The sequence below is a fragment of the Amblyomma mixtum genome, chromosome 1 (genome assembly GCF_055824585.1).
Source record: "Amblyomma mixtum isolate Tamu chromosome 1, ASM5582458v1, whole genome shotgun sequence".
In the NCBI taxonomy this organism is placed as follows: Eukaryota; Metazoa; Arthropoda; class Arachnida; order Ixodida; family Ixodidae; genus Amblyomma; species Amblyomma mixtum.
Window position 1 is genome coordinate 317363901 of NC_143012.1, and position 21040 is coordinate 317384940.

The 21040-nt window shown below is 44.7% G+C and overlaps 2 protein-coding genes across 2 annotated transcripts; one reads left to right on the plus strand and one right to left on the minus strand.

Moving 5' to 3' along the window:
• Positions 1 to 410: 410 nt before the first annotated feature.
• Positions 411 to 2359, minus strand: Polr1D (RNA polymerases I and III subunit AC2 l(2)37Cg). The gene is made up of 5 exons (XM_089586749.1): positions 2258 to 2359; positions 1573 to 1670; positions 1426 to 1502; positions 804 to 883; positions 411 to 706 (listed from the first exon to the last, which is right to left on the minus strand). The coding sequence occupies exons 1-5, from the start codon at positions 2276 to 2278 to the stop codon at positions 659 to 661; spliced, it is 324 nt and encodes a 107-aa protein (XP_089442875.1). The 5' UTR covers positions 2279 to 2359; the 3' UTR covers positions 411 to 658.
• Positions 2360 to 2511: 152 nt separating this feature from the next.
• On the plus strand, positions 2512 to 21006 carry ArgRS (arginine--tRNA ligase-like protein). The gene is made up of 14 exons (XM_089567098.1): positions 2512 to 2639; positions 2925 to 3071; positions 3503 to 3691; positions 4648 to 4919; positions 5831 to 6014; positions 6947 to 7076; positions 8508 to 8612; positions 11077 to 11255; positions 12128 to 12237; positions 12922 to 13027; positions 13929 to 14042; positions 17434 to 17492; positions 18099 to 18340; positions 20838 to 21006. Exons 1-14 carry the CDS (start codon positions 2592 to 2594, stop codon positions 20945 to 20947), a joined length of 1995 nt encoding a protein of 664 aa, XP_089423224.1. The 5' UTR covers positions 2512 to 2591; the 3' UTR covers positions 20948 to 21006.
• Positions 21007 to 21040: the final 34 nt, after the last annotated feature.

Genomic DNA, 21040 nt, shown 5'->3' on the forward strand with positions numbered 1-21040 from the left:
TCGCACTCCAGATGCTTTAGACAAAGTATAAAACAGGTGCTTCGCGTGTTGCCAAAACTATTGCCAAACCACGCGGGGTGGGGCCCTCTTCGCACTCCAGATGCTTTAGACAAAGTATAAAACAGGTGCTTCGCGTGTTGCCAAAACTATTGCCAAACCACGCGGGGTGGGGCCCTCTTCGCACTCCAGATGCTTTAGACAAAGTATAAAACAGGTGCTTCGCGTGTTGCCAAAACTATTGCCAAACCACGCGGGGTGGGGCCCTCTTCGCACTCCAGATGCTTTAGACAAAGTATAAAACAGGTGCTGGCACCATTCCAGTGCCCTGAGGTTTAGAATACGCACCAGCCAGATCCATGTGTACCTCACAGCGAGGCGACTGTTCAAATCCCCCAAGAAACAGAGAGGTATACCGACATCTTGAATTTTTATAAAACAAGACTGGCATTATTTACAAAACATTTGGCTGTAAATGGCTTCAGGAACTTCAAAATGAAGTTTAGGATTAAGACAATGCAAGTTTCCAGGGATTCGCTAGCCGTTGGGTGTCAATGGAAATCGGTAGACAGACACATCCTGAAGCATGACGGGCAATGCATGTTGTTCATAATGTAGAGCAGCAAGAACACAAGTTTCCAAAGGCAAAATCGATAAATCTTCAATCTACTTCCATTGGATGTGCGGACTTGTGCTTCTCTGCAGTTTTCTGAAAAAAAAAAAAAGAAGAGTGAACAGCCTTAACAAATAAGCTACGTCTCATAGCAGAGTAAGGTTAATAAGCAATAGCAAACTTTTGCACGTACCTCAAAAACCTTCAAGATGTGTTCACTCATCTCGTGAAGGTCTTGCAAGCCTTTCTTCAGTGCCTCTACCGCTGTTGTATCTGGTTTAGTAACAAAAGTAGCTTAGAATAAATGCCGAAGCACTTTAAGGGACTAAAGACACCTAATTTTACTAGCGTGTTTAGTTCTTTCAAACGATATGTTAGACATTAGAATCATCGGTGTCGTATTTGCCTATGAACGCTAAATAATTTAGAATTGGATTTCTTCTTTATGCCAGTCCGGTTTCATCAACCGAATGATATGGCTGTGTAGTTAGTGTTTAGGCAATTTGAGTCATAAAAAAGACTGCAGTATAATCGCTGACACGTAGGTTTAGTTCACTACAACACTTAAGCTAGCCTGCTTCAAGAGTTGGACTGACAATGAACAACATATCAGCAGTTTTTATCAAGCCTCATGTGACATAAACACTCAACTACATGTCACGGGCATCCTTCCTTTGATGAAACTAAAGCAGCATAAGGAATAAATTCATATTTAATTCAACACGCAAAAAAAAAAAAAAACCACTGGCGTCTAAAGTTCTTTAACCCACAGATCACAAACATGCTGAAAGTGAGAGAAAATATAAAACACACACCATAGGTTTCTATCCGGAGGTGCACCTTCCGCTCGGAGGGATGTGGGATGGCATAACCACAGAACTTCACTTGAGGACTGAAAGAGGCGTGCCTTTATTAAGCTGGGGAACAGGGACGTGCGAGGGACAAAAATGAAAGGCACTTACTTTTTCATTATCATGTAACGAAGTGCATTTCCCAGCGTATGATCCTGGTCATCCAGAAGAAATGTCCGGCATTTTTCGTTTTCCTCCGGCGACTTGATCTGCAATGGAAAACATTACAGTACCCGTGACAGTACTAAGACCTCATGGTTTCACAACTCTCTGATGTCACCCGGTCTGGTGCACTTCATACAACTATAAAAAATTAAACCCACACAAAACACAAACACGCGTGACATGTGCCTCGCGTTACGCTAGAAAAAGTTGGCCATGGTGTCTTCTGACCAGCAGATTACTCCAGTTCAAACAACTGATGTGACTGGCGAGAGCCATTATTTCGACGTTGTTCCGGTATGGCAAACTTGCAAGCAAAATTCGTGAAAGTTGATCTATTAATTTGAGCGAAAATTGCCCAGTAAAAAGTGGCAGGTGAAGTAGGCCGTTAAACAAACGAAATTATATTATCACGAAGAGAAATATCACCAGCTGATGAGAGAGAACGACACTGTGTCAACAAAATCGCGACTCACACGCCGGCCACGCAACACCAGCGAATGAAGCTCAAGTTCTACCAGTAGACGGGCAATGCTCATTCAGATATAGACAACGGTTATAGCTTTTATATTTTCAATGACATTAACAGCATTTGGAATGCCAAACAAATGTGGAAGTGCGGAAAGATACTTACGACTTTCAAATACCCAACCATGTTTGTTTACGGCATAGAGTTTCGTAATAGTAAGAAACTCTATGGTTTACGGCGCACACCGCACACGTGCATGACTTCGGCCTAATCGAATCCGGATTATCGGATTGTCACAATTTCACAGTATCAAAAATTTTCTTGCAATTTTCATTAAATAAAAATTAAAATGAAACCAAATAATTTATTTTTAGACATTTTAGGTTGTAAATAATACAAAATGTCTTCAAAGCTACTTTAGCTTTTTAGATTTTTGCTTTTAGTAGAAGCAAGATAGAAGCCACAGCCAGCCAGCGGATTGTTTTTTTTTCAATCCAACATGGAACCTGCCGAGTTGGACAAGTACTCGAAGCACGTGGAAAAAGCTGTACGTTTTTACTATTTTCTTTCAGTTACGCCACTTTTGCCGACCTCTGAACGTTATTCAGTTCTTCAGTACTCATTCTAGCCTATCTGTCTGCACTTTGGTGATTTACTTACTTTTATCGGTGCCTGCCGGTGATCGGACATGGTGTTTGTTTTGTTGGTTACGTGCGCAAAGTATGGTTAAAAGCGGGGTAAACTTGCGAATTATGAGCCGAACCTTCAGTGAAAAAAAGCAGAAAATCGCAGTCTAGTGGTTGCAATTTATAAGCCCGAAAACTTCACGCAGGAAGCCGAGGCAGAGGCAATCGCGCTCGAGATAAAGAAACTTCAGGATGCTGACGGTCTCGTCGATGACATCTCTGCCTCTCCTGAATTGGCCGCCCTTCGAGCTGAAAATGCCAAGCTCAAGTACAGGCTGCAAATACTCAAGAGGGTAAGTTACTAAGCTTTCACGCTGCGGGGTATAGGCGTCTGTGGTTTCGCTTCTTTCATGGGAAGCCGTCGGTTTTTCAAGACGTTGCTTGTGATATTCCCAGCTTAGCATGTGTTGCAAAAGAGCAGCTTAGCAAAGCTAATTGCTCTTTCACGCTGTATGCTAGGCTGTTTGCGCGGCCATTCGGTACTGAAACTCGATCTCGGTGGTGCGATGATTCTAAGAATGAGAAGCTGTCAGGAATTCTTGCAGTGCTTATATTTCCAGCGTTGCGGCCACTTTCTGCCTTATTGTATATTAAATTTGTACAGGCAGCGACGGTACAAGAAAGTGCTGTCACGCTGTCTGCACCAAAGAGAAGCAGACAAGATGTAATCATGGTGGCCGCACCGTGTTGCGGGAGGATGCGTTACCCTGACGTGCTTCTGCAGAGCGTTGAAGAGGAGGAGGCCAAAGGACGAAAGTTTATGGAAAGTCCCCGGGACACCTTGCTGAAGCTGTTTGTTCACGCTGTCCGAACTGCCTTCCCCGATATCGAAGACCCCGTTGTGCCTGTGCTGCCGAGCAGCAATGAGAAGTTTGGCGATTACCAGTGCAATGCTGCGATGCCGCTGTCACAGGTGGGTGTTCGCCACCGTTAAGGGTAAATTAGTTCTATTTTTTTTTTCAAAAAACAAAGCTAGAGCAGCTTCTGCAGGCAGTAAAGGGCAGACATCTGTTTTGTATGTGACATGAGCCTAGCTTGTGTTGTTTTCCATTCACTTGTTAGCATTTTGCATCTCATTTGACATGTTCGTATCGCACCTTTTGTGCTGCCGCATACACTGTAGCAAGCTTATTTCTACTATTTTTGCAAAATAGCTCCTGGATAAAGTGTAGCTCGGTTGTTTCAGTTTACCATTATTTGGCATAAATTGGTGTACTATGTACAAGATTGTTCTGGACGGCTGTCGTGCTTTTTTTAGTGCTATTTGATCCAGAATATTATATTTAGCAGCGTATAGATAAAGGCAGTTTTAATTATGAATTATAACTAAATCTTGGGTGGTAGCAAGTGCGGACACACAAGGCGTGATGTATTGTATGTGAATATTTAGCTGCGCATTTGGAGAAAACTCTCTAACCATTGTGTGTGCATTAGTTCGTCCCAAATATTGCTTGTTGTTTTATTTATGTGCACTTGTGCTGACTTTTTGCGGAACATGAACTGTTCGTGCAGGCATTAATGGTGGGAAAAAAATTGCACTTGTTATGCTTAAGTGAAATGTTTAGTCAGGTTTCGAATAATAGATTGAAATTGTTTGCGCCTCTTTTGCGTCACAATTTCTCCTTGTCCACTTGCATGCCTCTCAGCCATCATGGTGGAGCCTTATATCTCTATAAACTTTGTGCAGTGTAAAGCGTCTGTACACTTGTCGAGGGATACACTTGTTCATCCTGTTTGTCTTCTTTGACCAATTAAAATCAAGTATGGTGATTAGAGTGAAATGCAGTGGCCTTGAATAGCAGAACTGCTGCTGTGAAAAGTTTTCAGTGGAAAATAGTGACTGGAAATGTAACTCATTTGCTGCTGTAGGCACTGAAGAAGGCAGGGAAGCCCACGCCACCCATTGAAGTGGCCAAGCGCATCCTAGCAGAGCTTCCTGCAAGTGAAGTGATTGGCGAGACATCGTTGGCTGGGCCTGGCTTCATCAATGTGACGCTGAATCCAGCCTATGTGGCGTCGTCTGTGCACCGCATCCTCACGGAAGGGGTCCTGCCACCGCCCCAGGCAGGGCCTAAGAAGCAAGTGATCGTCGACTTCTCGTCCCCCAACATTGCAAAGCAGATGCACGTGGGCCACCTCAGGTGGGGTGCTTATGGCAAGTAGTGCCAGTATGCAGTGACGCATAGTAGATTAGAAACATGAAATACTGCTAAGCTTTGATTTAATGTAGCCCTGTTTGATGACATACTTGATGCAATGAAGTAAGCATGATTGCCCAATGTGAATTGAAGGAGAGGATGGAGTGAACTGCTAGCTCTAATGAAATGATCAGTGAATAGAATTTCAGGAAAGTTTTAACTGTACCATTTTTTTGTCTTGTCATCTATTTTTATGCAGCTATTTTGCCATAACTGTGTGTCAGATTCTAAAGCTTTGCTTGTAAATATTGCATGCTCTCATTTTGCTCTTATGGCATGAGCTGCTTCAGAGAGAAGCTTTTTCATGTTTTTTCTGCAATTTTGTTTATTTTCTTTTTACTAGTGTAGCATGACACCCTCAGCGAGGTTTACTGTGTTAGATATGGCGTTCATGCATACTCACATTCCTTCCTAGATTTGATGGCCTTCTGAGCCATCACTTGGATGGCATACGGGTTATTGCTGCTTAAGATCCATGGGTAGGCAAATTGGAGCTTAAAGTAGACATTTTCAGAAAAAGAACAAAGTAACAGTTGCAGGATGATAGGAAAAGTTGGCAGGGAATTAGAGCTTACTATTTTGTCCTAAGCCTGTTTTTACTTTAAGATGTAGCTCACAAATTGCTCTGGAAGGTGTACATATTGGGTAGTACCTAGTTGTGTGGGGCATATTTAAGCATCGTCTCAGAGACTATACATATCCCAGAGAACACGAGCTGGAGTTTGTGTCTGCCCAAGAAAATGAGTCTTGAATGTCCGACATTCAGCCTTTCTGATAGTTCACTGTCTTTTGAGCACGTTTGTCAATCTTTGATGAAGGGTAAGCTTTCACCCTTTGGTTTCTTTTACTTGCAGGTCGACCATAATTGGTGAGAGCATCTGCCGGCTACTGGAGTTTGTGGGCCATGACGTATTGCGGCTGAACCATGTTGGAGACTGGGGCACACAGTTTGGCATGCTGATAGCACACCTGCAAGACCGCTTCCCCGACTACCTCGTACACTCGCCGCCAATTGGGGACCTACAGGCCTTCTACAAGGTGATGTTTGGATGTGTCGGTGTAGTAGGTGGAATGCTGTTTGGTGGGTGGGAGAGCAAATTAAAAGCCAACTGGTATGAAATTTTGCTTTGGCTCTTAATATGTTGCTTACATCATAAAAGTAACCATGACAAAGTTTTACGCTTCATAGAGAGCCAGTTCTGTTATAAGAGTTTAAAAGGCTCTGTAGCAGACAACACTGCACCTGATGGTGTACTGCGCAGTTAGTCAACTTACCGAATGTGGCGTAGGCATTGACCAACAAGAACCTTCCTCTAGCCAGACCCCGTAGGACTTAATGGATTACGGGCGATGTGGATTGAAAGGTTGGTGGCTGAAATGCGACTTGGCAGTCCTGCTGTGGTACTGGGGAAAAGTGTTTAAAAATGTGGTAGGGCTTTAATGAAGTTCGACCCAGTAGACGTGCGAAACCCAGAAGACTTGTGCTGAATAACATTCAAAATATACAGCCTGTGTCAGAAATATACAGGCCAGTTTGCTTCTCAGCCATGCAAGACATCTTGATCTGCACCACCAGCACTTCTTTTGAAGGTGAGGGGCCCTCACTGCCAGAGAGCTCATAGTTTGCGAGAGCTCCACCATGTGACTCTGCAGTAGCACTATGGCCTGTATATGTATTTTTGACATATGCTGTACTTTACATACCAGTGCTTGTCTGGGTTAAAGGTGTATTTTTGGTGCTGTTGGTCGAAGGTAATGATTCTGGTAACATTGCACAAATGGCTCAATGAGCTATGCACACATTTTTATTTGGCTGTCTCTACATCATTCCATAAGCTTGAATTATTTTGAAGCTTAAATCTGGGCCTGGGTGTGCCGACGACTAGTTGCAAGTTGGATTAAGCACACTAATAATGTTGGTGAAGGTGCTGATGGTCTGCTATTTACCATCTGCATACTGTTATGTGCAGGAATCCAAGGTGCGGTTCGACTCGGATGAAGAATTCAAGAAGCGTGCCTATGCATGTGTTGTTAAGTTACAATCACATGACCCAGACATGATCTCAGCATGGAAACTGATCTGCGATGTCTCGAGGAAAGGTAAAAATGTTAAGTGATCACTAACACCTTTTTTTTACAGCACGCACTGGCACAGCCGTGTTGAGCAAATTGCTGGTGCTAGTGCTCCTGTCAAAGGTGCATAATGTCTTGGTGCTCTGCCAAGTTTGCCAAAGAATCGCGCCACCCAGGCTGTAGCTCTCTTCGAAAGATAAACATGCTGTGGTGTAATCGGCGTGCAGCATCTTGGCGCGCTGCCAAGATGCTATGAAACCTCTTCGGTGTGAAACCGAAGAGCTTGCTAAGAAAAGCAAACGTTAAAAAAAGATTTCTCAACTGACAAAAGTGAGGAGCGGGTTCATTACGTGAGTAAATGCAGTAGTTGGTAGTCAAAATTCTCAGGTGTCTTGCTGTATCACACACGTATGACGACTTGGAGGGGTGGGCTGCAGCCACCAAATTGGAAGCTGATAATTCGGAAAGAAGAAAAAAATGTTAGCAGGAAGAATTGTTTTGTGTGTGTATAATTTTGCCCGCACGGTATGTTTCACTTGGGGCCAATAGATGACAACAGCCTGTGACACTCAGTACTACATGGATACATCGTGCCGTACTCCGGACATTGCCTGAAAATGCAAGCACGCAGTATCTCAGTGCTACTAACTTGTCTTGTGGGCTTGGAATATGCAGCACAAAGGACACAATGCCATCATAACTATCTCCTGATGCAGAAAAACCAGAATGGGGCGCACTCATGCCAACGGTGCACTTCCTTGCTATGATGCGCTATGCACTGCCTGTGTGGCTTGGGTGCCAGTGAATAATATGTCGTAGTTGTGCGCTGTTTGCCAGATGTTGCTAGGCTTAGCGTGCTTCGCATTGAAATTCGCATTGAAGATACTTCACATCTAGTCGCAGTGTCATAAAAACTGTAATCTAGTGTGGTGTTCGCGGGTCCCGGCAAGTAAGAAGCGATAAGAACACTGCGTAGTACTTTATTGGGCAACAGCTGAGATGGGTTCTGCCACGGCGCTCATGCAGGCGCTCGCTTATGTAGAGCCACTGCTTGACGTCATTTGGCGCGTCCACACGAAACGCCGGCACGCGTCTCACGCGGCTCGCACAGAACGCCGGCCCGCGTCTCACTCGCCTCGCACAGAACGCCGGCTCGCGTCTCTCTCGGCTTGCACAGAACGCCGGCACGCGTCATCTAGGTACCAGTTCCGAATCACACAATAACCTCACATTAAAATTAAAATGTAATTAATTTCCGCGAGGCCTTCGACAGCAAGGCCTCGTGGAAATTGATGTCATTACTGTAGTAATGTCAAGATTACATTCATCATTAATGTTATAATATCATTTTCATACTATTACATTCGCTGTCCAGTTAGAACATATCAGTAATGGATCTGCCTTGGACCTCTGATTTATGGCTGGTTCAAGCAAACGAATGGCTTTCTGTTTTTCCAGAATTCCAAGCCACTTATGAACGCCTGGATACAACGCTAATCGAGAGAGGGGAGTCCTTCTACCAAGACATGATGGGAGAAGTTGTCAAGGACCTCACAGAGCGAGGTGAGGAGTTTTGGGAGCTGTGCAGTCAGAGATTAAAATACTATATATACAGATGCATGTCGTATTGCCTCGCATAATTTGCATACTTCTTTTCCTAAAATTAATGCTTCAAAAAAGGGAGTGCACAAATTAAGTGGAGATGGAGATTTCGCAATGACGTCCTAAAAACTTTGCAGAGGACATAGCATGCAATGTATGCAATATATTGCCACTTATAAGTCGACCCTGCTAGCCGCGCCCAAAGTTGACTCTCCAAATATAAATCGACGCATGCCCCCCCCCCCCCCCTCCCCCTCCGCCAGCCCAGACCCACGTTATATAGTTCCCAGTGTGATGGCGTGACGCATCTGAGTGCGTGCGCAACTCAGAACAATAAACGCGGAATGATAGTCTCAAAGCCAGTAGTCCGAGGCAAATGGAGATGCAAGGCTATAAAGCGGCGCCCTCACATGTGGCCCAGGTGAGCATCAGCAAATAGAACAGCTAACGGTTTAGTAGTTTCGGATTCTGGCGCGACGCATGCTCCGTAGGTGACTGGAAGTTTGATGTCGCCGCCGCTCGTATGGGAAAGCGACCACTGGTGTGTCCTAACTGGGTAAATGATGCGCAATTGACTTGTCTTTATTGGAACCAATTTACAAATGAATTACTGACTTTTTTTAACACTACTCACCCACCTTCACGACGTGGCCACACCGACCTTCTGCAACCTGCTCTACGTGCACCCGCATGCACGCTTGTGCAGCAGGGAGCACAAAATGTGAGAGTAAAATAAATATTCTTTTTATAAATCCAGGCAATAAATTGGGGGTTGCCAAATTACTCGTGGGTGCAAATTACGCAAGTAAATACGGTAACTGCTGCCGTTCCTAGATAGTGGAAGGTGTGTGTGTATGTGAATGTTTTAGGGGGAAGCTTACCTAAAATCTGAATTTTTTTTTTTTCAAAATTTTGATAGTGTTTCGAATATGTGTTTTTGTTTTTTCTGGTTGGTTTGGTTGGTTTATGGGGTTTAACCCTTTCGCTGTCGGGTGTTTCTGCCCGTGACGCACCCCCAGTGTCACACGCTTCCGGGAAGATGGTCCCGCTGTTTCAACATCAAAATCTGACGATGCGGAACTCGCCTCTTCCTCGGATGAGACGCTGTCCGAGTCCGAATCCGAGCTCGGCTCGTATTCAGAATCGGAAGAGCCACCGCTTCAATGCGCAGAGGAAGGTCCCGCGCGATCAGCCATATCCGAAAGTAACGGCGCGCAGCGGGGGTGTGCTTTCAGTGGCCCGCAAAACGGAGAGAAATGGGACGCTGTCTAATAAAGATGAGAGAGGGAGATGGAAAAAGGCTAAAACAAAGTTAGAGGAGCTTTACGTTTGCTGCTGCCAGCCGCAAGCGAGGGTGCGACGAGAGAGCGAAAGCAGCTATCGAGTCATGTGTCGGTTTCTTTGACTTTCGGAGTGGCAACGGCGCGCCCTTGAACTTGAAGCGCCGTAGCTCACACGCCGACAGAAGAAAAATAAAAACCTGCAAAACAGCGGCAGATGGCAGAACAACCCTTGGACCCATAACCACAAGCGCGCGCGTCATGATCCCGCGAACGCGAAGCGACCGCGCCACTCAGCAAAGAGAGAGGGCTGGGATGGCAGTCGCTCCGTACTCTTCAATACACGTACCAAAACAGTAAGGAGCGAAAATACGAACTTGTAGAAAGATTCAACAGATGGCGCGGCTAGTGCAAGAGTCAGCTTTGCGCTCAAGCGCGAAATTTTGAACGCACGATAGAGAACGTACCGGTACGTCAGTGACACTGTGGGAGGGGAAGCGCGAAAACGTACCGGTACGTCCGTGACAGCGAAAGGGTTAACGTCCCAAAGCGACTAAGGCTATGAGAGACGCCGTAGTGGAGGGCTCCGGAAATTTCGACCACCTGGGGTTCTTTAATGTGCACTGACATCGCACAGTACACGGGCCTCTAGAATTTCTCCTCCAAAGAAATTCCAGCCGCTGTTATGTCCTCCTTGAACTGGTGACCACTAGCGTGTCTGTTTTTTTTCTGCATCGGAAGCCAGTCATCTTAGCCAGACTGAGATTCTGCCTTGTGCTGCTAGGGCAGGGCAGAGAATGCAGCATACCCATACTAGGATGTGTTCTTACAGCACTGGCTACAGAGGGGGCCTTCCCTGTACCAAACAATGCCGCTGTCTTAACTAAAAGTCCTATCGTTCAACTGCTCACGAAAGAAGTATTGCCCACATGAGCATGGGCTACAAGAGACATTTTGGCTGGGGAATTCATGCTCTAGAGCCAGGTGCCATTCACGATTAGTATATGATTTGGCTGGGCTTGGTTTGTTAGTACAGCTTTTGTTGTCACTGCTTTGCCCTTGGAGAAGGCAAAAAGACCAAGACGGTAACCACTTTGTCGCAGAGAAGGGAGTGTGAGTCATGCTTTGCCATGATTTCTATGCAGGGTTTTTGGAGGAAGATGAAGGTCGCAAAGTAATGTTTGCAGACGGGATGTCGGTGCCACTGACGGTTGTAAAGAGTGATGGTGGCTACACATATGACACGTCTGACATGGCTGCACTCAGGCATCGGGTGCAGCAGGAGAAAGCTGATTGGATTGTATACGTTGTTGACGCTGGTCAGGTGAGTCATTGAATATATAGATGCGTGCATATGCCTGCTTGTGTTTGGTGTAGTACTAACATATCTGAATCTCACCCTCTTTTTTTTCACTGATGATGATCCAAGATAGATGACAGTAGCATGTTTGCTTGAAATAAATTTTAGGTGTTATATATCCTGCACAAGGAATGCTAATTTGTTTTGGTAAATTCAGCTCTAAATTAATGTGAGGAATATAAAATAAGAGAAAAGATGGATTCTGTTTGCCGCACAATAGCTCGCTGCCATCACACTTCTTTTTGTGACTGAAAAGTGCTGTCACCAGAGCTGTTGTCCTTAGCAGCACACATAGCCTTGTTCAGTTCTGTCAAGGCGGTTTGTCAGGCAGCACTTCTTAAAAGAAATGACTGCTTGGCAAATTTGTGGGCATTGACTTAGTGAGGTGGTCTTGTGTTCTAGTGCGAACATTCTTTTTAGGGCCAGTTTTTTGAGCGGGAAACATTGAAATCTGAGAAAGTATGGTGTACACTTTAGGACGGGTTGCTAGCATTACCGTGATGTTTGTTTTCTCTTCTGATGGCAGATCCAGCATCACACATGTAAGCAACACAATCACATGCATGTGAACTTGAGTAGGTCTTTGCTACTGTCAGATCGTTGTTGAGCATGTGACTTTTCTTTGTGAGGGTGTGCCTTACAAAACCATCAAACTGTGTCACATTGGTTGAGGTACAGTTGTTTTCACTGTATAATTTGAACAGTGTTGTGGCGGTTGATGTAGTGGTATGTTAGCACACTGTACAATGATCAAAGTAATGTACTTATACTGTTACTGTTTATTGGTGCGTGTACTCTTTTAGTAAGGAAATTATTTTTGCACTCTATGGTTTCAGGCGCAACATTTCAACACTGTCTTTGCTTGTGGGCAAAAAGCAGGCTACGTGGATACTTCCAAGGTGCGGCTAGACCACTGCTGCTTCGGTGTTGTGCTGGGCGAGGACAAGTGAGTGATGGCATTCATGTGTTGCAACCACCGTGCTCTATAGTGCTGCAAGGTTGAAAACGCTCACAGCACTTCCAGTCTCTGTTGAAATAGTATTGCTTGTGAAAGCAATGAGCCAGTCATGGTTGGCGACGAATTCACTAGACCGGGCACAGTTACCTGAATTTCTCGAGGGCTTCTGCTACACCCTTTCATTTTACGCAATTTCCTGACTAACCCGCACTTCTCTTGATAAAAATGACATTCCCAGTCGTGGGACATGAGACTTGATCTAGCTGGACTTATCGCCCTCTAACATCCTTTTAATGCCTTTCTTGTTAAGTGTGTGATTTACACAAAGTGATTGTGTGTAAACAATCTTTCTTTTTCTGCCTGTTTATAGAGCTTTTTTTTTTGTACAGTAGAATATGGGGGCAAACTATATCATGTGTCGCTGGTGTGACAGAGAATTTTATGGCATGCATACTGTACTATGTCACATCGTGCTTTGTGTATATGTTTGCCTGTGAATGTGCACATGCTGTGTTGCTCTGCCTTCTATTTTTTTTTTTTTTGAACTGCCGTACTGTGCTTCGGGCTACTGTGCTTCGGGCAACTCTCAAGCTACCCTCGTAGCTTTTCGTCCGAGGCCCATCCCTGTATTTCACTGGAAAAAATAAATATTCAGTTCAATATTGTGTGCAGGAAAAAATTCAAGACGCGCTCAGGAGATACAGTGAAGTTGGCAGACCTGCTCGACGAGGGATTACAGCGCTCGCTGCAAAAGCTGCATGAAAAGGAGCGGGAAAAGGTAACAGTGAACTGAACGGTTTGAAAGTGTCTATCAAAATACATTTCGTGGAGTTGAAGTATAGCAGCTCTACTTACTCCCTTGTCTCATTTTTGCCACTCGGATATTTTAAACACTTCAGTTAAACTGGTCTAGTTATGAAGCATTTTCCAGTCATTTTTTTTAATATGCTTTTTTCATTTTTGTAACTTACTGATGCAGAGACTGCTGTGAACTGTGTGGTTTTTGCAAGTTGCGCAGTCTTAAGCTTGTAGTAGTTGCAGTGTGACCCAAAGCTATTGCTGAATCTAACTTGTGGTATGTAAATGCCGAAGAGGCAAATAGAAGTTTTGTGGGTGTTTGATTAGATTCTATGAATATAATACATTATAACTTTTGTTTGCACTAGCCTGTATGGACAGCTAACATGTGCTATTCATGGAGGGCTGGTAAAATTAAATTGCTTCCTTATATTAGACTTACTGATGAGAAAGGGCATAAGGGCATATTCTGGGATTTTGCAGAAAAAGAAAGAGAAACAGCATTCATGCATGTACATTAAAATCATTGTTCTACCTTCCGGCTTCTACCGTACAGCTGTCCTTAGCAAACGCAAATGCCCTGAGCAGTGTTGTAGTGCATTGCATTGCCGGTGCACTATAGGAGACTTATGGAGGCTATTGGTTTGGCACTACCTGTGGTGTGATGTGTTCTCTCAGGCTTTGTGTATAGTATACTATTTATGATGAGTTAAAAAAGCAGAAGCAAAAATATGATTCCCAACTATAGCAAGCACAGTACTTTTTCTCTGTGCTTGTATTGACTTCAAGGACTAGTATCACTGACCTCCAAGGAATATTTTTTTTTTTAGTAAGTTTGCTGTTGAACATTTGTGAACCATATCATAATGCGTGTCCACCAGGTTCTGACACCAGAAGAGCTGAAACGAGCCCAGGAAGCAGTGGCGTATGGTTGCATCAAGTATGCGGATCTCTCCCACAACCGCATCCATGAGTATGTCTTCTCATTTGACCGGGTGAGCAGAGCTTTCGCATTTCATGCATGTACAGTACCGTTTGGCTTAATTCCTTGCCTATTGCCTACCATGCCAGCTCGCTTATTTTAGCGGTAGAAAATGGCATGGTGACACTTTGGCCTTGTAATGTGGGTTGAGAAAGGTAGGACTGGTAGAGAGGGTCTTTGTGGGTGCCCTCAAGGCTCACATAAAGCATTGCAAGGGGATGAGCTTAGGGAAGAGGTAACCATAATTTACATTGAAAATTAAAAAAGAAATTACAAGATTACATGCAAACAAAAATACAACTGCAAAAAAAAAAAGGAACTAACCATTGAGAGCGAAAAATTTAAGCCGGTTTAAGATAGGGAAGGGCATGAAGCAAAGGTGTTCAGCAGTAGACGTGAAGTTGGTGTTTTATAGTAGCTAGTTTCTTGTGTTGTCTTGTAGAGTTCTTTGCAAGATTGATGTCTGTGGTATTAACTGATGTCGCAGGTGAGTGGTTCAACCTGAAAGAGGCTCTTGGAAAGAATGAATAAGAACATATGACTGCGTTAGTGGAACATGAAATTTTTGGCAGATATTATTTTATTTATTTATTGATACTGCGATCTTTTACAAGACCTTCGCAGGGTGGGCACACAATACATAAATTCTGGAAACAACAAAAACGACCTCAGGAACAAGCAAACAATCAAGAACAATTGATCAACAATTTAAGATCAAGAAACAATTTCAAAAAGTAAAAACGAAACAAAGAAATGTAGCGGTACGACATTATAAAAAAGTTAAAGGTGGCTTTCAAACCTTTTTAGTGAAGTTTGGGTTACTGCATCATTAGTTAGATTATTCCAGTCTGTAATCGTTCTGGGGAAAAAGGAGTACTTAAAGGTGTTAATTCGTGCGTTTAATAATTCGTGCGTTTAATATCTGCCTATTCGGCAGGCGAATTAGAGAGGGGGAAAAAAAAAGTGTGACATTTCAACCAAAGTCTTATAGACAATCTTCAGGGTTGACTGAGTGGGAACAAGAGACATCCTTTTTTTTTAACCTTCTTTTACTGCCACTGGGAGTCGCCGCCTTCTCAGTCACGTGCATTGGAGTGCTGACAATGGACCATCACGGGTTGGCTGACTTTGCGACGGCACAAAGGAGGCCGTATATAGTCGGGGACAAAAGTTTTCGGATGCCGAATTGTGGAAAAACATTTATTTCTGCATTGGGTCACTACGTAGCCAGCTGGTATTCATTCCCGTTGGTGGAATGTACAGCTCCCCTCTTAGTTCCAGGCAAACTCAACGTTTATAGATACTTTTTTAGTTCCATAACTCCTCGCAGCGCCCGTAGGGAGCAGGCGGCCTGTCGCCGTCCCCGCCACCGCGGCGCTGCAATCGCGGGTTGAGCGGGGAGAGCGAGAGTCGTCTGCTAGCGTGCAGCGTTTTGCACGAGCACTCGCATTCGAATCATCGCTGCGCGACTGCTGTTTTTTGTTTCCGCCTCTTGCCCGGAGGTATTACATAACATATGTGTGCTTAGCGCGTTTTCGAACTTAAGAGTGGTATTCTGAGCAGTGTCACGAGCGGCCGTTTTGTACGGGCAATGACGAAATGCATGCTTCGATTCTGCTTCTCGTGAGATGAACCTTGGTACTTCGATAGATTCGGATTATGCGCCGAACCAGTTTTTCGCGACTGGCTGTTGTGTTACGCACTTAGCGCAAAGTTACTTTTACGTTTTATTACAGCAATACTGGTGCAAATAAAACCCGCCGCTGTCTCAGTGGCTACGGCTGCTTTCCCGAAAGCCGCGAGTTCGGTACCGGTGTCGGCGAAACGCAAGAGTAACTCAAGGCCCTTGGCATTTAAATAGAAAAATGTTATTCGCAAACCAACTAAACATCGTTGTTGACAAATTTGCTGTCAACTAATTTGTCAGACAAGCTTCGCCTACTTTCGCTTTCTTTGAGCTCTAACGACGCTGCTATTTTCCAAGCACTTTGCTCGCGCAAAGAAGTGCATGCGCGTCACTAAATAAAAGTAAATTAATTGAGCTGTGAACACCTCAGCATGCTGTGGTCAACCAACACCATTCGTGCCTTTTTTTTTTTACAAGAGAACCCAGCACGTTCCAAAACAGGTCGCCGAACAACTCGTCCTTTCTAGCCTGTTTTATAGTGCCCTCTACTGCGCTTACACAGGCAAACATCTTTTCGGAATGGTACATCTTTTCGTCCTCGTGATGCAGTGGCACGGATCAGCCGCTTTCTCAGCACACTTACTGCCACAGGCACCTTTTACTTCGTTCGTGTCGATGATGCCCTCCGCTTCAAACATTCTGCCAAGCTGGTGCACATAGCACATATTTCTTTGTCTGCACTTGTCAAAGCAGCGCAGTCTTTGTGATAGAGCGTACTTCTAGCATTTTGGACCATGCTGCTGCAGCTGACAACATCGAAGTCAGAGCAACCGCGGCAAAATTGCTTTGTGTGCACGATCTGCAAAATTGCCTCTACATCTTTCACAGAAAAAACCTGAATGTCAGTATCCCACTTGTCCAACAGCCTTCCATTTGCTTGGACAGCATAGGTCAGGTCCTCACGAAATGCGACACTTTTCAGAATGGTGTAAACACCTTCCTTCATCCCGGCGTCGTAAAGGACAACCTCTTTGTATTTTCCCGCCTCCTCCTCAAGGGTCGCCATTCTCCAGTTTCTCGGAAGCTGTATCGACGAGTTCTTTTCCACAATCTGTGCGAAATCAATCCCTTGCACGTGATCAGACAATGCTTAAGGAATTTCTAGGTGGGACTTCGCAAATGTGGCAACAGCAGGGGCCGCGTTGACAGGTACAGCCGGGCACGAAGCAAGTTGGCATCGTCGCGCTTCGATCGAAAGCTGCTTCACGGCCAGCAGCGTCTGTTGTTCTGAGTGTACGATGGGGACCACGTGTTCGCAGAGCGCACAGGAACACAAATGGACAAAAAAAGGCAACGAAAAACACGAGCACGGGCTAAGTAGTAACTGCAGGACAGGAGCCGCGCGCGCGTCGGCGACGCGCAAGCCTCGACTGCAGCGCCCTCTCAACGCCCGGGTACAAGCGGCGCCCGCTTTCAGAGGAGGAGTTATGGAACTAAAAAAGTATCTATAAACGTTGGGCAAACTGGCTTGTGTCACTACAAATAAATTAATCGTTTTTCACGAATTCGCATCCCGTAAATTTTTGTTCACGACTGTACATACACTGATAGAAGGGGGCATTGAGAGCGGTGGTGCATTTACCTTGTCCCCATCATCTATATGTAGAGAGATATGTATGTGTGCATGTAGTGGCGCACATGTTAATGGCATGATTATGATGGTAGATACATCTTTATCCTCTTTCTTCCACCTGAGCGTTTGGTTTTCCTCTTCCAGATGCTTGATGACAGGGGCAACACGGCTGCATATCTTTTGTACGCGCTGACGAGGATAAGGCAAGTAGTGGTCTTTGCGCTCATTGCCTCCACTGTTAACCGCCATGTTATTGTTGATGTTGCACTTCAAAAATATACATTTTTGTTTAGGTTTCAGCAGACATGCTTGCAGGAGATTCGTGCGCAGGTGGCCTTTACAAAATTGCACTACTTTAACTGTAACATCACTGTAATTTCTTTGTCCTATGGGATGGCTGGTTGCGTGGGAATTTTAATTCCTCTGCATGTGTCGCATGGGTTTTAAGGACATACACACATCAGCTAAAAGGACTGCTCTGTTTTTAATTTAAGCAGTGGTCCAGCTTACGCCACCGATCTCTTATCACTGCAAATTTTATATTGTCTAATTATTCTTGTTTCAAAACCACAGGTTAGCAATACTAGCAGTATTGCCTGCCAACCTCAATGAATGAGTGGTGCTCTTGAGAACTCAAGACTGCCACAGTAATTGCTAGCTGTTGTAGCTTGTACGCTTTCATTCCACCACACCTTGCAACACCTTCAAAGATTGTTCAAAGAAATATGTGTGTGGCGATTAGTTGCAGTCAGATTCGCTTCCTCTTTTCTTTAGAGCTGCCTGACATAAGTTGCGGTAATTCTGTGCAGGTCAATAGCACGCAATGTGGGCTTGTCTCTCGATTCGCTGCTGAGAGAAAATGTTGCCGTGCCTGTGGAGCACCCCAAGGAGCGCAAGCTGGCCAAGGCACTGCTGCGCTTCCCTGAGGTGTTGGCCACCATGCTTGAAGAACTGTATCTTCACCCACTGTGCGAGTACCTCTTCGACCTCTCCCAGACCTTCTCAGAGTTCTACGACAACTGCTACTGCATTGAGAAAGACCGCACCACAGGCAAGTTTTGTCTTGTGCAGTTTTGTGCTGCGTACATGCCGTGTGTAGCATTAGCATTGCAACTCTTAGTGCATTTCCTGCTCATTGTAGCTCAGCTGTAGCATAAGGGCTGCTCCCAGTAGCTTACTGTGCCTCATGCCACACTTACTAAGATTGCTTACTTACTACTTTGATTTGCCGAATACAAATGCAAGAATGTACCAGTTGAACCTCGTTATAACAAAGTTGAAGGGGCCCGGCGATCACTTCGCTTTAGCCGTAACTTCGTTATAGCCAGTGTGGACTGAGCTTCCAAGGGGAACCATCATTCCTTCGTTATATCCATTATTTCGTTATAAACTGTTTCGTTATAATGAGGTTCGACTGTATAGTTGTTTGTACTGTTGTGCCATAAATTTAATATGAAATTGAAGTCACTGGTGAAATTGATCACTCACTGGTGACTGGTTTGGTGCTATCCCAACTGGTTTGGGATTCTTCTGCTAAGTGAGCTAGCTAGAACCACAGAAGGCACTTCATTACAAACGCTGGATAAAGAATGAAGTGAGTAAAGCAAGGAACGCAAATGTAGTGTGGAGTTAATTTGTGGAGTAAGGTTCTGTTATACAGTCTAACCTTGTTATAACAAACATGGATATTAAGAATTATGGGCTATATTGAACTGTTCCATAAAATGGTTTGCCATAAAATGGATATATCAAACTGCCAAGCACCAAGCTGTGCCCGCTTGGATGGCAGGCGGCAGGCTTTGCTTCACTACATTGGTGACTGGCAAGCGTTTGCACCACGGTTCACGCTTTATCTTGCATTTGCTAACAGCAGCACAGAAAATATAGCGGCGAGAGTAGCTAGTAGCCAGGTGGTCGCCAGCCATTTGTACCTCTCGATAATGCCTCGGAACCAGCGACACTGCAATGAGAAAGCAACCCTAGCTGGCATTTGACCTGATGGTGCCACGTGCTGTACTGGAAGCCTACCTAACTGGTGTTTGCCGCTGCTCTTCCAGTTCCCCCAACAGTGGTACAGTCACAGAAAAGGCCTCTCCCAGTTGCCGTTTCTTTGCCAACCAATTTTCACTTCTCCAGCTTGATTACAAATTTCGGCTATATCGAACTATTTTATGCTACAATAAGGTTTCACTGTGCATGGTAATTATTTGTTGTGCTTGTATACCTGTGAATTGTTTTCCATGCTGTTTCTGTAATTTGCTGAAGTCTGCCCCTCCAACCCGTGTTATGCTGTGTTAAGCAGAGGGCCCAGAACTCACGCGCCAGTGTCATGCTCTCAAAGGAAAAATTCAGTAGGTTAGCTAATGCTAGGATGGTGGTTTTGGTCATGCACACCTGCGTGTTGTGAAAGTCTGGAATGGATAGAGGTAGTGTTCTGTCAGCTACAAGCACAGCGCAATCTCGTTAATTCAGCCTTCAAGGGATCGGAAAAAATGATCTAATTATCAAATGGCACTAAAAAAAAACTGCCGAAAACCGTTTGCATCAAAGTACTAATTGTATTTAATGAACTCCTGGACGCTGGTTGCCTACATTTGAGATAAAAACCTACCGACAACGATTTTTCAATTTTTCGTTAACTGCTTTGCCTTGCGCACACAGTCTGACATGTCGAATTGCTCCAAAATCATGAAGGCCTCCATGGCCCTTTTCGCTGTGCGACGTAGTAGTAGTGATGCCTCTTCATTAACGGCCTAGTTGTGTTTTGAGAATGCTTCACTGCACGGACTGTGGACAGTGCATTTCAGCATACTGGAAGAAATACGTGGATGCAAGCGAGAGAAATATGTGTAGGCGTTAGAAATAACGGCGTGACACCATCCCAAAATAAAAGACCAGCGATGTGCCAAGCAATGACCGAAACGGTGCGACTGGCCGATGCACATGCCCGATGGCAGCCACAGGATGGCATGAAGTCAAGAACAGAAAAACCGAAGCTGCGTGGATGTGTGGCCATGGGGTACTTCCGATTGTTGTCGTGCCTGGCATAGCGCACACGCCTGAGAAGCACGGGCATTACTGTTTCATGTGATTTAGGTTTGGTTAGGTCAGTTTGGATAACTGCTGTCTGTGCGGGTCATACCTCGATGAGACCCTCTGCCCGAATTAACCAGTGCGAGCCTGTCCATATCCAAATTAACGAGCGTTCAACGCCATAGACTTACGTGGGCATCGGCTGGGGCCATGCTCCTAGTTCCATGATCTGAATTAACAAGATTTCACCGTACTGGAATACACGAAAACCAAAGTGAACTTAGCATATGTTTGCATGAAGCCATGTTGAGACTGCTGAGAAGGTACATAGCCAACTAGAGGCGACTTTGTTGACCTTATATATGGCTATTTTATTATAAGATGTTTTCTGTGCGAGCAGGTGAACCTGAGGTTTCACAGGGCACTTAGTCATATAGTAGCTGCAGCTGGTACATTTGAAGTGCAAATTCATTTCACTCCCTTTATATTTCATTAGAAGTTTGCTTGCTCCACAGGTGAAGTCGTCAACATCAACAAAGGACGCCTGCTGCTTTGCGAGGCAACAGCAGCCGTTATGACCAAGGGCTTTTTTATCCTTGGCATCAGGACTGTGGAGAAGATGTGAAAATTAACGCCGTGTGAAGAATCCTTGAAGTTTAATAAAGACAACTTGCAAGTCCCAAATGCCTGAGGTTTAGGTTTGGTGTGCCTGCAGAAT

What these genes read in the sequence shown, in the direction of transcription:
- Polr1D (XM_089586749.1), bottom strand. Translation starts at nt 2,278, where the DNA reads ATGGTTGGGTATTTGAAAGTC. An exon ending in CCTCCGGATAGAAACCTATG is followed by an intron (nt 884 to 1,425) that starts GTGTGTGTTTTA and finishes TTACTAAACCAG; the next exon opens with ATACAACAGCGGTAGAGGCA. An exon ending in ACATCTTGAAGGTTTTTGAG is followed by an intron (nt 707 to 803) that starts GTACGTGCAAAA and finishes TTTTTTTTTCAG; the next exon opens with AAAACTGCAGAGAAGCACAA.
- ArgRS (XM_089567098.1), top strand. Translation starts at nt 2,592, where the DNA reads ATGGAACCTGCCGAGTTGGACAAGTACTCGAAGCACGTGGAAAAAGCT. An exon ending in CTGCGATGCCGCTGTCACAG is followed by an intron (nt 3,692 to 4,647) that starts GTGGGTGTTCGC and finishes TTGCTGCTGTAG; the next exon opens with GCACTGAAGAAGGCAGGGAA. An exon ending in TACGCGCTGACGAGGATAAG is followed by an intron (nt 17,493 to 18,098) that starts GCAAGTAGTGGT and finishes AATTCTGTGCAG; the next exon opens with GTCAATAGCACGCAATGTGG.